This window comes from Pelodiscus sinensis, chromosome 12 (assembly GCF_049634645.1).
Source record: "Pelodiscus sinensis isolate JC-2024 chromosome 12, ASM4963464v1, whole genome shotgun sequence".
Classification (NCBI taxonomy): Eukaryota; Metazoa; Chordata; order Testudines; family Trionychidae; genus Pelodiscus; species Pelodiscus sinensis.
In genome coordinates, this window is record NC_134722.1 from 11,399,797 (window position 1) to 11,419,943 (window position 20,147).

Sequence of the window (20,147 nt, forward strand, 5' to 3'; positions counted from 1 at the left end):
ATAAAAAGCCTAACACTAAATCTGAGTTCTAATCTTAGCAGGAGACTTATCTGTACCCTGTCCCCAAGCTTGGCCTGAACCATCCTCCCAGCATGAGCTCAGTCCACAGCTGGTGGCCAAATGTGTCAACAAAGCAGAAAGCATTCAAAGGTTCACAGTTTCCATGGGTTTATGCCTATGTTACCAATACTGGGCCTTTGGTTGTAGATTCCATTTATCTTAACAGGACTGTCTTTTGATTGTGTGTTTGAGCAGCCCTAGCACAACAGGGTCCTGGTCCATGATTTGGGCTCATACATGCTGCTCTAACCTGCATCTGGGGCAAACTAGCCCCTGCTAGGTCAATTGAAGCATATAGCCTCCTTTTTTGGTCCCAATACTAAGTTCTGTGCCAGGACAGAGATCAACTGCCCTGTCAAACTTTGGAACTGTTTTCACCACAACTCGGAGACCAAAGTTCAAACACATGAACCACAGAGAACTGTAAATGCTTGGATGAGTCACACTTTCCTTACAATAACGTTTTGTAATAGAACAGAGCTTGGTTGCTGTTTGAATGTAACTCTATGGGGTGACCGTAGGGCAGCACATCTAATCTGAATGAGAAGTAAGACTTACATTTTCAAAAGTGACCTTTAGTTGTGATTGTTCAACTTGAGACACTAGGGATTGATTTTCCAGAGAAGCCAAGCACCCACAAGTAAATAGCAGTTACGGGAGCAGAGTTCCTCTGAACTTTAATGGTCAACCTATGTCAAGCTGACATGCGGTAATTAGCCCCCAGCATACAGAAATAATGAGTCAGCTCCCAAAGTATCATGAGATAAGTTTAGGAATAATGAAAATTTTTAATTAAATGTTGGGTTATTTTTAGTGAGCCTTTAGGGATTATATGTTCAAGCTTTTCTCTAGAACCACACAGGCTACAATTACATACGCACATGCACATGCACATGGGCACAATGAAAAGTCAACTGTGATGTTCCCATAATGCCGACTCCAGGAACTGGTGATTTAATAAAATACCAAATATCACAGAATTTGTGATAAAATTGTGAACGTTGCACCCATGGATGTTTTTGTAATGATTTAATGTTTCTTGAAACCAAGGCTTGATTTAAGCAAAATCTCACAAAGCAAGTCAAAGGCAAAATAGGGAATAGAACTAAAAAATGCTGATCCCTGATGTTCTAATCACTAAACCACATTCCCTTAGCAGATCTCATATGCATATTACTCATATGCATTTTTGTTACTATGTGCTTGTGACATCAGTCTGTGGTCAGGCCTCAGTTTGAACCCCCTATCAAAAGTCAGCTGGGGATTATTTGAAGCCAAAGAAAATCATTCCTTCATATGACAACAGGTTTCAGAGGTAGCTATATTAGTCTATTTCAGCAAAGACAACAAGGAGTCCAGGGGCACCTTAAAGACCAAATTTATGCCATTATAAAATTGTTAGTCTTTAAAGTGCCACCTATCTCCATGTTATTCCATCTTAGAAAACCATCATTTACTTGCCTGAGAAGCTCTGTCTCTGCTTCTAGGATGGCATCTCAGATAAAGAACCTAGGCTGGTGTTCCAGGATTTACCCACCAACATTTCTCACATTCCTGAGGCAATGGAAAGCAGCTACCCAGGGGCAGCCTGTGGCTATAGGCAGACTCGGCTGCCACCCGGGGTGCCCGATGATGACATCATGGGGGCACCCGGGGTGCCCACCGATGACATCAATGCATTGACATCCCTGCAGGTGAGGGCGCAAATCGCACATTCCGCCTGGGACGCCAGCTGTCGCAGCCGGCCTCAGGCCACTCCTGCAGCTTCCTTACCTAGGAGGCTGCTTTTGCTAGACAGGGTCAGTAGCAGTGAGACCCCCTGAGAGTTTCTGGACAGTTGAGAGGGTAAGGTCAGATCCCTCTGGAGCCCAGGTAGCTGTACTTCTTTTTTACTAAGGAGGCCTATGCAGGCCAATACTGTCCTTAAGGAAATTAGTGCACAGGTGTCTGATGACTACATAGGACCTCTGTGGGGTCCTGCAGAGTCATGCAACCTCCATGGATATGTCTGCACTGAACATGGGAGCAAGTTTCCTTGCCCAGGTAGACAGATTCACACAAAAGGGACTCAAGATAGTGTACTAAAAAGAGCAGCATGGGTACAGTAGCTCTGGCGGTAGCTTAGTACCTCAAGACTAGTGGGTTGGGTGGACTTCAGAATACAAGCCATAACATGGACCCTATTATTTTTTGCACACTAGTTTGAGTCTTGATAATGGGAGTCTGGCTGCCCAGTCTGGAGCAGTAATATACTTTGGGGCTACGTCTACACTGCAGGCTTCTTGTGGAGGAACTGTTTTGCGCAAGAGTTCTTGTGTATCAATGGCAGTGTAGACGCTCTCTTGCGCAAGAAAGCTCTGATAGACATTTTAGCCATAGGGCTTTCTTGTGCAAGAAACCCTTGTTGCCTGTCTACACTGCCTACTTGTGGAAGAGCTCTTGCACAAGAGGGATTATTCCTCGTGGGAAGAGGAATAACTCTTGCACAAAAAGCCCTGTTTTCCGATGCTTTACTGTAAATTTACTTGCGCAAGAATGCTCGTGCAGTGTAGACGCTCTGCAAGTTATAGCACAAGAACAGCTGTAGCCAGAGAGATTTCAGGACAGCAATTTGCTCTCAAGATTTTAACACATGGATCCTCCAAAAATGTTGTGCAGCAGTCAGTGGTAAGAGAAGGTACTTAGATTAAAGTGTTTCTATTGTTATTGCGGCTTTGCTAGGGTGTCCCTGGTCTGCTGGGGGGGGTCCAGCGGCTTTGCTGGACCCCCACAGCAGATCAGGGGGACAGGAGCAAAGCCGCACAGGCGGCGGGGTCCCTCCGCCTGTGCGGCTTTGCTCCGGTCTCCCTGGTGTGCTGGGGAGGGAGGGGGTGCAGCTAGTGCACCCCCCCCCAGCAGACCAGGCTTTTGTTGCGGGACGCCTCGGGTAGAGCAGCTGGGGTGCTGCCAGGTTGGTCCTGTGGGAACCTACCAGGCAGCGCCCCAGCTGTTCTGTCCCAGGCTCCAGATTCAGCAGCTGTTGAAACTGATCAGGAAGCTGGGGGCAGAGCAACTCTGCCTCTGGCTTCCTGTAGTCAGCCCCTGGTCAGTTTCAGTGGCAGCAGCTGAATCTGGAGCCAGTTTCGACTTACATACAAATTCAACTTAAGAACAAACCTATAGTCCAGGCATGTCCAAAGTCCGGCCCGCGGGCCAATTGCGGCCCGTGTTCCGGTTTAATACGGCCCCCCAGGTAATTTGGCAATATCTATCTTTTATGGCCCCCAACGAATCCATGTGTATTGAGATGAATACATTGTAAAATCTCAGTTAATGTCAGTTGGTCTAAATCAGTTATAAATATATTTGGACACAACATGTATAGTTGGTGTTATGTTCCTGTTCATATTTTTTGAACTTAAAAGTTGACAGACAACCTTTATTACCAATAATATGTAATGTACTTTACAATGTTCCTGACATATATTTCAGCTTCCTGGATTTTTTTTTCATCTGGCCTTCAGATATGAAAGGCAGAGTGATTTAACACCTGTTTAGATTTGTCATCCATGTGACGAAATGAAAAGTATGCCATTTGCAATAAACTTTGCATAAAATAGTTAATTTGTATTTAGTTTTAATGGTTCAAAGAATGTCAGGCAAAATGGTCGGCCCTCATGCATGTTCACTTCATCAAATCTGGCCCTCTTTGAAAAAAGTTTGGACACCCCTGCTATAGTCCCTATCTTGTACGTAACCCGGGGACTGCCTGTACTTGATTTGCCCCGTGACACCACAATCCAGGGATTGTGACAAGTATCAAAGGGATTTGATACAGCTGCTGCACATCTGATATTCTACTCTCACGACACCAGACCTGGCTTACTGATGACCTACAAAGCCATTACCAGGAGGGCAGAGTCTGAATTATGGACCTTAAAAACTAGCCAAATTGGGGCCAGATTATTAATAATCATTCAAAGAAAGAAAACCAATATTTTCCAAAGTAATGAGAAATTCAGGGTGCCTTCATTTTTGGCAACCCAACCTAAAAGAGATCTGATTCTTTCAGAGGATTTCTGGACTCTCTGACAAAGGCCCCTCTAAATCATCACAAGCTAGGCACCCACATTTATTTTTTACAAGTCTTCCTCATAGCTCTTGACTTTTAGAGATGTCAAAGCATTCTCCCAGTGCTGGAATTCCCTTTCTAGGCTAGGTACAGCCTAGCAGGCTTTTTTCCTCCATTTAGCACCCAACAGCTGCTCCAGCTCTAGCCTGGTCTCTGTTTCAGGTGCTTAGCCAAATCATGGTTTAGTTAAACCCCTTTCAGGATAAAAAAATCCAGCTGACAGGAGAAACCAGGTTCATCTGCTACACTGGATTCTACTCCAGGGACCCTAAGATAGTCAAGGTTCAAGTCCTCCAACTCCTTCCTGCTACTTCCCTATGCGTCTTCCTATCAAGCTTGCAAGAAGGACTCTCCCACTGCCTTCTCAAGACTACCCTTTCTGCTGGGGCTTGGATTCACAGAGTATTCCTCTCAAATCTTCCCATAAACACCAGGATAAAATATTACCTTAGCTCCCAGTGATGGGGCAGGCGCCGCATCCGCGCTGCCCCGCACTGAATCGGGAACCGGGGGAGGAGGCGGGCGAGGCAGGCGCCGTGCCCGCAACCCCCCGCACGGAGCCAGGGTCTGGGACGGAGACCGGCCCGCCGGGGAGGCAGGCGGTTGGGGGAGGCCCGGCTGCGAGGGAGCCGGGAGACAGGGCAGAGAGAGAGAGAGGGCAAGCGGCCGCGAGGGCGCTCCGGCGCGGCTGGATGACGTCATGAGAAGCAGCCAACAGGACGCCCAGGAGGGCGGGACCACAGGTGCTGGGGGAAGGCCCGCCCTAACGCCCCGGCGGGGAATTCAAAAGGGCAAGGGACCCGGTCAGGAGGAAGCCAGGGACAGCGAGGCGGATAGGCCCCCACAACGAGGACAGAATCGAGGGGAACCCAGATGCACGGACGCCCAGCGGAGACAGGGACCGGGGGTAAACTTATCCCCCAGCTGGGGGAATTCCCCGAGGCTAGGCTGGGAAGAAGAGACCCAGGGCGGGGCCGTGGTCCCCGCGAGTGGAGGGTTTGGGGAAACTCGTCCCCCTCCACTATCCAGGGACTGACGTCCCTGTCTTAGGGCCCTGGGTCGGGGCTCGGAGTGTGGGAGGGCCCGAGCCCCCTTCCCGGCCCCCTCAGGCCCATAGGAGCACGGGCAGACAGCGCCTACAACTAGGACTGCGGGCAGGCGGTCAGCTATAAGACAGGGAGGGCGCCCGAACTTGGGGTGACCTCCAGAGACTTGGGAACACTCGGTGACACTCCCCCTTCTGCCTTCCCCAGGTCTGACTTTGCAGCCCTCTTTAAAGTCCTCAGAGACCCTCACAGCTACTCTCTAATTCCAATTATTAGGGTTCCCTCTCTGTAAAACTCCTTCCTACCTCTACACATCAACTTCCTTTCTTTATAGTAACTCCAGCTCTTTTCCCAGCTAGCTTGCATCAGTAATTGGGGCTGGCCAATCCTCCAGGTGCAACCAGGTACCTTTTAACTCTTTTTGTGCCAATGTGGGGTAGACACCCCATTACAATTCTTGCGGCTTCCTGCATGAGAAATATGCAAATGAGGTTAAGTGTAGAATATCACCAAGCCTCATTTGCATACCTAATGAGCCACCATTTTTGCAGAAGAGGCTCTTGCGCCAGAAGGAGCATCTACACTGCCCCTTCTTGTGCAAGAAAAACCCTCTTATGCAATGCCGTTATTCCTGAAAATAATCAGCGCAGCGGCATTGTGCAAGAGGGTTTTTCTTGCGCAAGAAGGGGCAGTGTAGACAGCTCCTTCTGGCGCAAGAGCCTCTTCTGCAAAATGGCGGCTCATTAGGTATGCAAATGAGGCTTGGCGATATTCCATGCTTAGCCTCATTTGCATATTTCTCGCTCAAGAAGCCACGAGTGTAGACATAGCCAAACTATCTAGCAGCTTTGTTTGAACTCAACTACTTCCACCTGCAAAGGCCCAAAACGGGAAACATCATGCTTTTGACAATCAGACAGTAGATCATTATGATTTGTGTTAGGGCCTTTTGTGATGTTTCCAACAGCCCAGTGATTTCCTCCAGAAGCCTTCACTTGATGGCCATCATCTTGTAGGAGGTGTAGGGTAGATAAAGGCTCTCTAGAAGATGATCTGGAGGACCCCTAGACACAATTTTGAGAAAAGAAGTTCACAAATGAAGTAGCAAGGAAGTTCACAAATGAAGTAGTTCTTTTATATAGCATTATTTGCATTTTGCAGTGAGGATTTGAAACTGTAAGCTTTGTCACGATTATGGCTAAAGATTACAAGACACAATCGCTCCATTTCATTTGGATTAATGTGCTTTAGATTAGCAAGTCATTGGGACAGAACACAAGCTATATGACTGGCTGGTCTCAGGCAGACCAATGTATAACACAAGTATTAACATGGCCTGACCTTTCAGTCTTTTTTTAGAGATTCTGTCTGAATGTTTCAGTGCTTTGCAAAAGAAATGAGTGAATGGCTTTACGCATACCCAAACCCCAGAGATCTGATATGCTCTATTATGGCTAACACTTTCCTGCTGTAACCAGAGCGTTGTACAGTGCTTTCAGCATATAGGGGTGATTAACTTCATACCCAGAAAATGAGGGAGAAGTTTAATTGAGCATTTCTATTTCTCTTTATCAAACAACTTTTGTTACCCCTCTGAATCCCCATATTATACGGTCTAGGAAAATAGCAAACAATTGTATCTCAGTACAACAAAACTTCTATACTAACTTCTATCTTGAGGAAGCTATTAAAATGAAATGTATATGGTGAGAAAAAGGTAAACAATCATATTTTCTACAAAGCATTAAATTTAATAGCACTTTCCATTTGAAATCTGGTCAATTTTCAAATTTTAGTTTAAAGGTATCTCAGGTACTGCATCTGCCCCAAGTAATCCCACTGCTCATTTTGGTGACTTTACAGAGATACTTTGCTATCTTTAAATGTTTTTCTCTCCTTTGTTACTGTGTGAAAGACCCCCAGAAATACCAGAAAAGTGACTGACTGTTCATGAAACAGTGAAACGCATAAAATCAGCAAACTTCTTTACTCTCTTTCACTTACAGGCATTTGACAGGTTACTTATGGCAAACAGTAGGTTTTTTAAAAAAATGCATGCAGCTATAGACACTGCTAGCTGGGGACTTATCTGGAGAACTTGCTTTACTCTTTAGGCAGCTCTCCGCCCCACTGTGCTTTTTTATACCTGATCCAAGGTCCACTGAAGCCAAAGAAAAGACTTCCATTGTCTTCAATGAACTCTGGATTTGGCCCCACCATATCTGCCTGCCACTTCTCAAAGGGTATGTCTACACTACCCCACTAGTTCGAACTAGCGGGTTAATGTATGCATACCGAACTTGCTAATGAAGCCCGGGATTTGAATTTCCCGGGCTTCATTAGCATAAAGCCGGCGCCGCCATTTTTAAAAGCCGGCTAGTGCGAACCTCGTGGAATGAGGTGTACAGATAGTTCGGAATAGCTAGCTAGTCCGAACTATCTAGCCTGTGCCGCGTGTAGCCGCGCGCCACGGGGTTCGCACTAGCCGGCTTTTAAAAATGGCGGCGCCGGCTTTATGCCAATGAAGCCCGGGAAATTCAAATCCCGGGCTTCATTAGCAAGTTCGGTATGCATACATTACCCCGCTAGTTCGAACTAGCGGGGTAGTGTAGACATACCCTAATTCTGGCATTTCTAACAGAATCTGCATTGAAACTAGATTCTCTGTTGCAGAGAAAGGACCAGAAGGTATGAAATAGGCAGTGCACATCTCACAAACATGGCAGTGTGTATCATTCACAGGAACTGCATATTACCATACCACTGAGTCAGGCACATTTATTAAAGCAGAATCTTTTATATCTGGGCCTTCTCTCTGAAACCTGTGCTCTCAGAAACTGTTCCAGGGGCTTAACTCCAGCTTCTCCAAGAACAGCTAGATAGACAGGGTATGGGAGGATTATGGCATTTTCAGGCAAAATGTAATTAAAATATACATTATCAAATCAAATAAACAATGCACACATTCAGCTCTGCCCCCCATGATTTATAGTGTATGATTTAACTTAAAATACTTTAATTCTTCTGTGCTCTGCTGAGTTAGCTGAGTAGTTGGAATGGGAGTTGTAGGACAGGTTTTGAATTGATGCTCATACTGTAAATACTCATGGGCTGCAGTGCATATAGCTTTCTTGGTAAGAAAGGCTTAAAGAATAAGCCTTAAATGTGCCACACATATGTAAGATATGATTTATTGTCAAATGTAAGAGCTTAAATCTCTTTTCACTTAATTAGTGTAAATTGAGAAACCACACTGAATTCAGTGAAGCTACACCATGTAATACTCAGTGCAAGTGAGAATCAGGTCCTGAGACTTTAAGGTAAAGAGTCCTACTGGGCATGTAGAGCCAACAGACTTTGGGAAATATGGAGGCCATCTTTTTATGTCAGTTCAAAAGCACATATGCATTTTAGCTGCTGCCTAGCTTCCCAAAGATCATCTCACAATCTCTTATCAGCGTGTCAGATCTGAACATAAGAATGGCCATACTGGGTCAGACCAAAGGTCCATCCAGCCCAGTACCCTGTCTGCTTACAATGGCCAATTCCAGGTGTCCCAGACAGAGTGAATCGAACAGGTAATGATCAAGCGATCTCTCTCCTGCCATCCATCTCCACCCTCTGACAAACAGAGGCTAGGGACACCATTCCTTACCCATGCTGGCTAACAGCCATTTATGGACTTAATCTCCATGAATTTATCTAGCTCTCTTTTAACCCTGTTATGGTCCTAGCCTTCACAACCTCCTCAGGTAAAGAGTTCCACAGATTGACTATGCACTGTGTGAAGAACTTCCTTTTAGTTGTTTTAAACCTGCTGCCCATTAGTTTCATGTGGTGGCCCCTAGTTCTTATATTATGGGAACAAGTAAATAACTTTTCCATATTCCACCATTCATGATTTTATAGATCTCTATCATATCCTCCCTTAGTCTCCTCTTTTCCAAGCTGAAAAGTCCCAGTCTCTTTAATCTCTCCTCATATGGGACCCGTTCCATACCCCTAATCATTTTAGTTGCTCTGAACCTTTTCTAATACCAGGATATATTTTTTGAGATGAGAAGACCACATCTGTATGCAGTATTCAAGATGTGGGCGTACCATGAATTTATATAAGGGCAATAAGATATTCTCCGTCTTATTCTCTATCCCTTTTTTAATGATTCATAGAATCATAGAACTGGAAGAGACCTCAGAAGGTCATCAAGTCCAACCCCCTGCTCTAGGCAGGACCAATCTGTCAGCCGATGGTCAGGGCAGTGAGTGGTGTGTGTGTGTGTGTGTGTGTGTGTGTGTGTGTGTGTGTGTGTGTTATACATCCGAGACTTCAACTGCTGAGACCAGGGTCCCTTTGCAGCGGGCAACCTGGAGAAGGTTGACGGGCGCCCCAAGAAGTTTACAGAGAGAGCTTATTAAACCTCAGATTTCAGCTGCTAAGATACAGGATCCCTTCGCAGCAGGCAGTCTAGGGAAGACTGAGAGATGCCCCAACGGATCTGTCACCTGGGAGTGACATGATCCAAAACGCCTAAGCTCTTCCTATACCTGTCCCTTATGACCAGCTGAAGTTCTTTTAAATTGTGCTTGGTTCTGTTACAGCAACTGAAGGAGTCAGGTTAAAGCTTAAACAGTTACTATTTTATTGTTACAGGGTAAACTTAGCTGTTAAATGCTACTACTGTGTTACAGATAACACAGCCACTACAAAGGACAGGACAGAAATTACACTGATAAGTCACTTACAGGTACCATGAAACCCTTTTGGTTCTCTGAGCTCTTATTAAATGCATGCAAAATAGACACCTAGCAGGTATATATTCTCACCCCTGCATTCCAGACTTGGCGTGGCCAGTGTCTTTCTCTTAATCCCTCAGGAAGAAGTAGGACGAGGTTGGGCGTCCCATAGACCTCGGGAGACAATCAATACCTGCTAGCAGGTGTAGATGATCGGAGCTCAATGGGGTGGGCTACTAAACCCCTCTTTATACCCCTTGGGTCACGTAGGCTTCTTCCTGGTCTCAAGTGGCCAATTAGGAAAAATGGCTTTGAACACCAAGTTTCCCACGAAGGGTGCAAAGCATAATTCACACCTGGGAAAATGCAGACAATGGGCACCTCTGGTATGTGATGTCCTCTCCTGGGACAGTGCAGGTGTGTCAATTACTGGTACTAGCCATCAGAACGGCGGGAGGCCCCGGGTTGTCAGCTAGCCCATTTACTGTCTGGTTTCTGTTTATGGTAGAGTCAGGGACAGGCAGCACACCTGCGTTCCCAGAGCATCAAAGGCTGACTGCCTTTCTCTTGCTCTCTGGGGGTGGGGGGGGGGAGAGGGCGGAAACCAAGATGGGGTTCATGTCTGGCTACACAATCCCAACTAAATCAACCTAGCCAGGGCTTTGTCAAGCCGAGACTTAAACACCTCTAGGGATGGAGACTCCACTACTTCCCTAGGTAACCCATTCCAGTGCTTCACCACCCTCCTAGTGAAATAATTTTCCTAATATCCAACTTGGACCTCTCCCACCACAACTTGAGACCATTGCTCCTTGTTCTGCCATCTGTCACTACTGAGAACAGCCTCTCTCCATCCTCTTTGGAACCTCCCTTCAGGAAGTTGAAGGCTGCTATTAAATCCCCCCTCACTCTTCGCTTCTGCAGACTAAACAGACCCAAGTCCCTCAGCCTCTCCTCATAAGTCATATGCTCCAGCCCCCTAATCAGGACTAAATCAAGAATTGCCTCTCCCCTTGTGGGTTCCTGTACCAGCTGCTCCAAGAAGCAGTCATTTAAGGTATCTAGAAATTTTATCTCTGCATCCCGTCCTGAGATGATGTTTACCCAGTCAATATGGGATAGTTGAAATTCCCCACTATTATTGAGTTCTTTATTTTGATAGCCTTTCTAATCTCCCTTAGCATTTCGTAGTCACTATTACTGTCCTGGTCAGGTGATCGATAATAGATTCCTACTGTTATATTCTTCTTAGAGCAGGGAATTACTATCCATAGCGATTCTATGGAACATGTTGATTCATTTAAGATTTTTATTTCATTTGATTCTAAATTTTCTTTCACATACAGTGCCACTCCCCCACCCACACAATCTGTTCTGTCCTTCCGATATATTTTGTACTCCGGAATGATTGTGTCCCATTGATTGTCCTCACTCCACCAGGTTTCTGTGATGCCTATTACTTCAGTATTCTCCTTTAACACAAGGCACTCTAGTTCACCCATCTTATTTGTTCACCCATCTTATCTGCAGGTATATACATGTACATTTAAGGCCCCCAAGACATTCTGATAACCAAGGCAATATTTTAAATTTGAAAAACAAGTTTGTTTTAACATTAACTCTCCCATCTACTTTCTCTTCAAGCTACAGGCAGCAATGATAGTATAAATAATGGAGCTCTGTTTAGCTTCACAGGATTATGCAAGGATTTTCTATGGATTTCTACGGATATGGAATTCACCAGGTTTGTTTTCAACTGAACGACTCAAAAATCTCGAAGTGAAATTTAACTGGAACAGCTGAGAGTCCCTTGTCTGTGTGTTAAAATAAGGACAGAATGAATATCACCTTTTAATTTTTTTAATATATATATATATATATATATATATATATATTACACTAGCATCCAAAATCTGAAATAACATCTATATTATCGATAAGAGAAACTCAAGACAATAAGAAGACTCTAGCTGAGCAGCTTGGTTCTTTCTCATCTCTATAATTCCCTGTCTTCGTAAATTCTGATTATTCTCATTCTTCATTCATTCCTATTGATTACAGTGGTTTTTCTTGTAAAGCACTCACCTACAAATGTTCAGTACAATGAATCCTTTGACAGAGAGGCATTATCTCAGCGTACCACATGCCCAATGGCAACATATATCAAATTTATCTTTTCCACTCATGGATGAAGTGAAAAGTTTAATGACAACTATACAAACTGGTGTGATCTGGAATGGGATGTTTATACAATGGTTCTCTTATCGCCCATTGCAGGGATTTAGTATCAGCACTTACTGCATGTATCCCGAGACGCAGGAACCTTTCTTTATTAGGAACAATCTGTTTCACAGGCTATTGCTGGTATTATGTGACAGACAGCAAGGAGGAAAAAGAAAGATTGATGGTGTAACAGGACAACAGCCCAAGCCTTTGAAGAGAGAGGGACAAAAAGCGTGGTGATGTGGTGCGTAACACCAGTGCTATGGAGGGCTCCAACCAGTGAGCTAAGAATGTGGCTTCTAATCACTGTTCTCTCCTCTCTCATTCTCTGTTCGGCTGTGGAGGAAATTGCTCTTGAGGAGGGGATACCTTGTTCAAAGTACCAGGTGGCTTTCAACCTTTCATGCTACGAGTTTGTGAGACTTCAGCGCACTTTCACAAGCGCCCAGAGCTGGTGCGAGAGACGAGGGGGGCATCTTATTTTTATAGAAAATGAGGAAACTCAACAGTTCTTGCAGAAACATATCTCTGAGGACAGGGAATGGTGGATAGGACTGACCTCAAGTTCCCTTCTGAATGCAACTACAGAAGGTAGGTGATCTTGAAAGAGAAATAGTGACTTCTTTTAAGTTAGGCTGCAACATGAGAGAGTTGCTACATAGGGTATGTCTACACAGCAACATTATTTTGAAAAAACTAGTGGTATTTTGAAATAACTTAGTCCGCGTCTACACAGCAGGCAGTTATTTCGAAATAATGTCGAAATACTGTCAAGATGGAGGACTTCATACTCTGACTCTTGTAACTAAAGGAAGTTGGAGGAAGAGTGTTCTATTTCAAAATAAGTGCTGTGTAGATGCTCCCAATTTTGAAATAAGCTATACAATTGACGTAGCCAAGGCTTATTTCAAGTTAAGCCCTGCTGTGTAGATGCACTCATAGCTGTAGTAATGCAAGGAAACCATGTTGTAAGGTTCTGCTGATGAGTCACTTTTGTTCTAGTATCATCAGAGGCACATATGGGCATATATCAATGTATTATAGAGTTGCTTCTATTATGACAGGCACCAGGACCCTCTGGACCAGAAGTCAGGAGATCCAGGTTCTATTCCCAGCTCTGCTACTGACCTGATGTGTGACCTTGGACAAGTCACTTCACCTCTTTGCACTTCTTGTCCTTCTCCCACTCTTTGCCAGCCTTGTATAGTTTGAGTGTAAACTCCTTAGGGCAGAGATTGTCTTCTATGGTGTAGTTGTACATAGAGCAGCCGAGAGGGACCCAGATCTTGGCTGGGGCCTTGAGATACTATGGCAGTTCATATAATAACTATTGTTATATGGGCCATATCTGGAAGACATTATTGAGGTCTGTTTAAGTTGATAGCCCATTTTAAACATGCATACATGAGTGTGGATATGTATATGTAATTAAAATGGGTTATCTCAAACACAAAGCAGGACCTGTTATAATGGCTAGGGCAGGGAAGTGGGAGTGAGGAAATCTGGCTTTTATTCATAACTCTTATTTCTTACTTACTGATTTTCTGTGTGACTTGATAAAACCATTTTACCTTTCTCTGCCTTAGTTTTCCCATCTGTATATTGGGGATAGAAACAATATTTAAAATTGACTGTCCCAAAAACTGTATCATGTAATGCTTAAAACAGCAGGAAAACCCAAAGTCCTGCTTGCTTATTGCTTTATTCATTTCAAATCCTGTCTCAAAGAACTGCACTTGTAATAATAGGCTAAATCCAGTACTCAGTAATTCTAGTGTAAATCCACTGTAGACTTGCTCTATGCTACAAAGTTAAAGCATGGGATTAATCCAGATTTGCACTTGTATAGCAGAGCAAATTTTGGCTCTTTTTAAGGTCCTGTGATATGCAGGTAATCATGGATTTATGAATGAATAGATATACACTAGTACCTAGATGCAAGACAAAAGGATACATATCTTCAGTGAACATCATTGAGACTTAGAAGACTCAACACAATTTTAAAAGGATACAACCAAAGTCCCTTTCCAGGTCTTCATCCCACTCTCTTCCAATGGTGCAAACCAAGCTCTGATACAGGCTGGACCTCCCTGGTCTGGCACCCTCAGGACCTGACCGGTCCCGATCGAGAGGAATTGCTGGACCAATGGAGGTCCCTCTCTTCCTGGCCCATGCTCAAACTCTGCCCCTTTCGTCTCCCCTGCTAGGGCTCCAGCCTGCCCTGCTGCTGCCTCACCAGCCTTGGCTCTCTGGGCTGGAGCTCACCAACTCTCACTGGCTCCTCTGCTGCCAGAGCCGGAGCTGCGTGGCCTGGGCAGGAGCTGCATGGCCGCTGCCTGGGCCGGAACTGCACAGCTGGGGCTCGAGTTCCGCCTGAGCTGGAGCTGCTTGGCTGGAGCTAGAATTCTGCAACCAGAGCTCTGTTGCTGGGGCTACAAAGCTAGGGCCAGAGCTTCCTGGCTAGAGCTCCGCAGCTTGGGCTGGGGCTGCAGCTATGCAGCCGGGGTCAGAGTTCCCTGGCTGCTGCCGGGGCCAGCCCCATGCTACTGCCTAGCTACTGGGGACAGATCTCCCCACTGCAGCTCCCATCCCCCACCAACACAGGGCTCCAGCTGAGTTGCTGGCCCCAGCCCCGCTCCTGCCCCTTGGCCAGACTTCCCTACACCTGGACTCTGTGGTCCAGGATCTCCTGTGATCTTGATGGACCACGGATGTTGCCGGAGTAGAGAGTTCCTCTTATGGGAGGTACAACCTGTATATGCTAATAATAAATTCCACAGGCTTTTCAGGTGACCAGGCAGCAAGTGTGAAAAATCAGGATGGCGAAAAAAGGTAATAGGGACTTATATAAGAAAATGTCCCAAATATTGGGATTGCCCCAAAAAATGAGGACATCCAATCACCCTATTCAGGGACTACATATGGGCATTTCCATCAAAATTCAGCTTCATATAAGTTTGTCTGACAAATAGTGGTGTTTATCCCCTCAGTCCTATTTATGAGCATGTCTTTTTATTAAAATGGAGCTCTAATAGGTTAGCAGTCCACCTTGTGTGCCCCTGAGACATAGGAATTGGCACAGATTGAGTGGGTGTGTTTTTGTGAGTGTCCTATGTTCAAATTTTGGAAGCATGTCACTGTCCATATTATTATAATTCTAATCCAAGGGCAATTATTAAATCACATATTAGAGTGGCTTGGATTTTCATGGGCTCAGTAGGTGCTCAGGAAGAAAGCCTGAATCTCTGGCAGAACCACATGCCTACATTATTCCAGAATAAACATTTGAGAGGATATAGAATGTTGGCAGCATCTGTCTCACAACAATGGGCTTGATCCTACCACCATGACGCAGGGGGGTGTATACACTACACAGCTTTTAGCTACATCACTGTGTCAACCATTTAGAGCCATGTTGCTAAAAGTCAAGCAGTGTAAACACTAGCTGCACTTTTGCAGACAAAAATCTTCCACCCCTGAGAAGCAGCATTCGCTTTGTCGGCAGGTGCGTCTGCTGACAAAGCACTGTTTATACTAGTACTTGAGTTCTGGAGGAAGGGGAGAAGGGAGGCTATAAGCACCTCTGAATGACAAAAACTTGTCACTCAATAGCCAGCGAAGCCAAAGCCTCAGGCAAACCTGCCTTTGGCTTTAAAAGAGTTGTCTGAGTAAGGATGGCAGGACTGGCCTTGCAGCTCTGCTTCTTCACTGACAATAGACATGTAGCCCACGTCTCCCACCCATAAGATGTGGCTCCAGCCTCTTCCCTGGTGTTTGCTACTTGGAGTGGCTGTTTTCCTCTCTTCATATCGAGGGTTGTTTTTTGTGACACCTGCTGCCTCCTCCAAGGTGAATTCCTCATGATGCTGAGACACAAAAGGATGCTGTCCATTGGGAGACGGAATAAGCTACCACTGCTGGCAAGGGCATAAAACCCAATACAGAGGAAACAACAACGTACATGAATACAAATCCCAACAAAGTCATGCCATACCCCAAACCAACTGTATAGGAAAAGCTTCTGGGGGCAGCTGAGTTAGTCTGTAATAGGAAAAACTTAAAAAACAACAAATAGTCTGGTAGCACTTTAAAGACAAACAAAACATGTAGATGGTATCATAAGCTTTCACGGGCACAGCCCACTTGAACTTTACTGGGAGGAAGACATTAGGATCAGGGGACAGAAAGCATTACAGTTAATTAACAAATTCTAAAATATTACCATATTTCTCACCTCCTAACTCTTCCCTCCCTTAGCTGCCTCCTTGGCAGCTTCCCAAACAGATTGTATGTTGAGGGTCTGGTTGCTACAACACTGTGAATATTGACTAGTTTAACACAAAACAGGGATCCTCTTACAGTGACTTTACTCCTGGTTGAGGCAAGGTCCTCTCCTGACTGCCTATGTTGGAGTATTGTGTAGGGTGACTACCTTTGTTGGATGGAAACCAAAAAAACAAAAAAAGGGACAGCACTTTATTGTAAGTGATATTTTAGGGAAACTATTTCCCTTAGAAATCACGGATTTTTCTCTCAAGTATACATTTCTACTGTCCTTATATATATAATGCAATAATCATGTTTCAATTTAAAGTGACACTTATAATACAATAGAGATCTTAAGATCAGTGACAGGTAGTCACACCCTAAGGGACAAATCCATGAAAGAAGGAACCTACTTGTCCATCTCTCAGTAGCCAAGTTGGGTCTCTGCCACTAACACTGGTCTCTGCAGGGCTGAAACTGCCTGGCCTATGTGTTGATCCTGTAGCAGTACAAAGATTCCCTTTGTGGGGATGGGAAGTTAATCAGAGACTGACCCTGAACTTTCTTCTTCTAGAGGCTATGTCCACACTACATTTTTTACAGAAGAGGCAATTCAAATGAAGCACTCATTAGATTTTCTCATGCTTCATTTGCATAATCTCTTCCGATGCCTTTTGAGCAAGAGAATAGTAATAGAAATGTAGCTGTGTTAGTCTGGTGTAGCTGAAGCAAAATGCAGGACTATATAGCACTTTAAAGACTAACAAGATGGTTTATTAGATGATGAGCTTTCGTGGGCCAGACCCACTTTCAAGAAGTTTTTGCACAAAAACAGGCATAATGATGTTGCTCAAAAAGGGGGATTTGTGCAAAACAGACACGTCCACACTGCTTGGTTTTGCGCAAAAACCTCTTGCACAAAAGACATCTGAAGAGATTATGCAAATGAAGCACGAGAAAATGTTAATGAGCGCTTCATTTGCATTGCCTCTTCTGCAGAAAGTTTGTCATGTAGACAAAGCCTCTGAGCTGCTCCCAACACATGCTTTTATGTCTCAGAGGGTATGTCTACACTACCCTCCTAGTTCGAACTAGGAGGGTAATGTAGGCATACCGCACTTGCAAATGAAGCCCGGGATTTGAATTTCCCGGGCTTCATTTGCATAAGCGGGGAGCCGCCATTTTTAAAACCCCGCTGGTTCAAACCCTGTGAAGCGCGGCTACACGGGGCACGAACTAGGTAGTTCGAACTAGGCTTCCTAGTTCGAACTACCGTTACTCCTCATTCCACGAGGAGTAACGGTAGTTCGAACTAGGAAGCCTAGTTCGAACTACCTAGTTCGTGCCCCGTGTAGCTGCGCTGCACGGGGTTCGAACCAGCGGGGTTTTAAAAATGGCGGCTCCCCGCTTATGCAAATGAAGCCCGGGAAATTCAAATCCCGGGCTTCATTTGCAAGTGCAGTATGCCTACATTACCCCGCTAGTTCAAAGTAGCGGGGTACTGTAGACATACCCTGAGTCAGGTCATCCTCTCCCAGCATAGCTGAGCAGTCCTAATACAGCACTGGCCCAGCAAAGTGCTTGACTTTATCACCTCCCTATTTACCTAAACAGGAGTTTCCAGCCCATTCTGCCCCATATCCAGACTCCAAGCATAGAGGGGGCTCTAAAAGCTCTTGATTGTTGTGATCCATAGGGTAGGACCCTTAAGACACTAGTTCTGAGTTCCAAGATCTGGCAAAATCCAGGGATGGTTACAGACATTTTCAATGTGGCTTACTCTGTTCACAGGATCACTGACTTGGTTGGACTCTTCAAATATAAGCTACAGCAACTGGCATGAGGATCAACCCTCTCTCTTAGGCAATTGTGGGTACATCCTGAAGAACGCTGGCTATGAATGGGGCATGACGGAAAACTGCAGTCAGGAGTTTGACTTCATTTGTCAATTTGGTAAGATGTACAGCAAAGGATGCTAGAACTGAGCATGCTGCATTTCAGGCACTGTGTCAATGTCCTAGGATTTGTTAAAAGTCATAGTTCTGTAAATAAATATCATGCTCATTTTTATAAAAAACCCAAGCACATGTCCCCTTTGCCTCTCTGCTGATGGTATGATCCAGAGAGGGATTGAGCCCTAGAGTCAATGAAAGTTGCAGGTACCCTATACCTCGATGGTTCAATTTCCAATCCCAACAAAGAAAGTGGTGGTTTTGTGATGTGGATCTTAATTGCAATGAGGGGCCAGAATCAGACTACATAAGTGTAAGCGGGGGAACGGTCCTGCTATTGTGGGGAACTTTCCTGGCTTCTATACCACCCCGGTGAAATGGACCAGCGAAAGGATCTGAGTCCCCACTCCCACTTCCTTTACCCTACAGCCTCCCTGAACCTGAGGGCTCCCCCTCCACTCTCCTGAGTGGCAGAGTCCTCCAAACCCCAACAAGGCTGGGCCCACGTTTCCTGGGGCTTAATCCCTGACCTTGTAGTCACTAGGGGCAGGAGTTAGGGTGTCCCAATTCCGAGGTGCTCTCTTCACACTGCATGCTTTCTTGGCCCAGTGATCATTTCATAAGGTTCTAAGCAAATATAATTTATTAAACATCAACTGATTAAAGAGCCAAGAATAAGAAAAAAATGAGAATGGTTAAATTAGAACACACAGCACTGCTCTGTAGCACAGGGACATCAAAACAGCAGTCTGCAGAGTGTAAGGACAGTTCACAGTCTCTTCCTTATAGGCCCCTTAGAGGCTCTGGATGTGCTGCAGGGGGGCTGCAGGCTGGACATGCTTGCTCTGGCAGTGACCACACAGCCTCAAGCTCTAAGTGGCCAGACCCCTCTCCCAGTCTGGCCTGCTGGGCCTCTTGGCTGGTGATATCTCCCTGCCCAGAGCCTCTCCCCACACTCTGCTGGTCCCAGCTGCTCACCACACCCAGCTGTAGGCTGTGCTGCTTTGCCAGTCTCCAGCTCCTTGCATTGCTTCTCTGTCCCTTTTAGCTTCTCTGAGCACTGCCAGTCTGCTGCTCAACACAGAGTCTGCACTCCTTGGGCTGTGTGTGCCTGGCTCTGTTGCTGAAAAACTGCCCCTCAGCACAGCTTGCACTCCTTGGGCTGTCTGTGCCTGGCTCTGTTGCTGCAGGACTGCCTCTCCACACAGCTTGAACTGCTCTTAGCTGTCTCAGCTCTCTCCTTGCTCAGAGACACCCAGAACAATCCCAGCTCACAAGGAGGATGGGGCCTGGCCTCTTGCTTTCCTCACTGGCCTGTCCAACCTGTCAATCAGGCTGAGCTGGAGTGTTGGCTGCTTTCCATTGTCTCTGGGGTCTGTCAGTCTCAGGGCCCTGATTTCTCATGGACCCTTCCCCTTTTGATACTGGGAGCTGGCAAACCAAAAAATCCCACAGAGTTTTAGTAAGGGGCTAAAAGTCCCCTTACATAAGTCATTTCTACATATGCCCAGAGGCAAGGATAGAAGCAGATTTCCAGAGATGAAAGGCCACTGCATTCACTTACTATGCAACTAGTGACTCGTTAATTTGGACTTAACTCCTTGGAGCACACGAGTAACCAGAAATCAGTATCTGAGAATGTTACTCTCGTCTACTCTCAAACTACATCTGCTGTACAGTGTTGCAGCCTGTAGTTTCCCCCTAACCTAAGGAGAGTGACTAGACCTTGTAGTTTCCTCTGGCTCCGCAGCACCA

At 45.5% G+C, this 20,147-nt stretch overlaps 2 protein-coding genes across 5 annotated transcripts in view; one reads left to right on the forward strand and one right to left on the reverse strand.

Moving 5' to 3' along the window:
• BCO1 (beta-carotene oxygenase 1) overlaps nucleotides 1-20,147 on the reverse strand; it is a 146,549-nt gene that overhangs the window by 56,225 nt on the left and 70,177 nt on the right. Inside the window, exon 1 of one of the 4 annotated variants that reach the window (XM_075940007.1) lies at nucleotides 4,619-4,810. The exons of the other annotated variants lie outside the window; for them this stretch is intronic. The gene's annotated coding sequence lies outside the window, so the exon portion shown is untranslated. Of the gene's footprint in view, nucleotides 1-4,618; nucleotides 4,811-20,147 lie in introns of those variants that run through there. 4 annotated transcript variants of the gene reach the window in all.
• The window catches only part of LOC102457958 (polycystin-1-like protein 2), an 80,973-nt gene continuing 73,231 nt past the window's right edge, over nucleotides 12,406-20,147 (forward strand). The window contains exons 1-2 of the mRNA XM_075940717.1: nucleotides 12,406-12,765; nucleotides 18,232-18,393. Of these exons, the coding sequence (XP_075796832.1) occupies nucleotides 12,414-12,765; nucleotides 18,232-18,393 (514 nt within the window). The 5' untranslated portion in view covers nucleotides 12,406-12,413. The remainder of the gene's footprint in view (nucleotides 12,766-18,231; nucleotides 18,394-20,147) is intronic.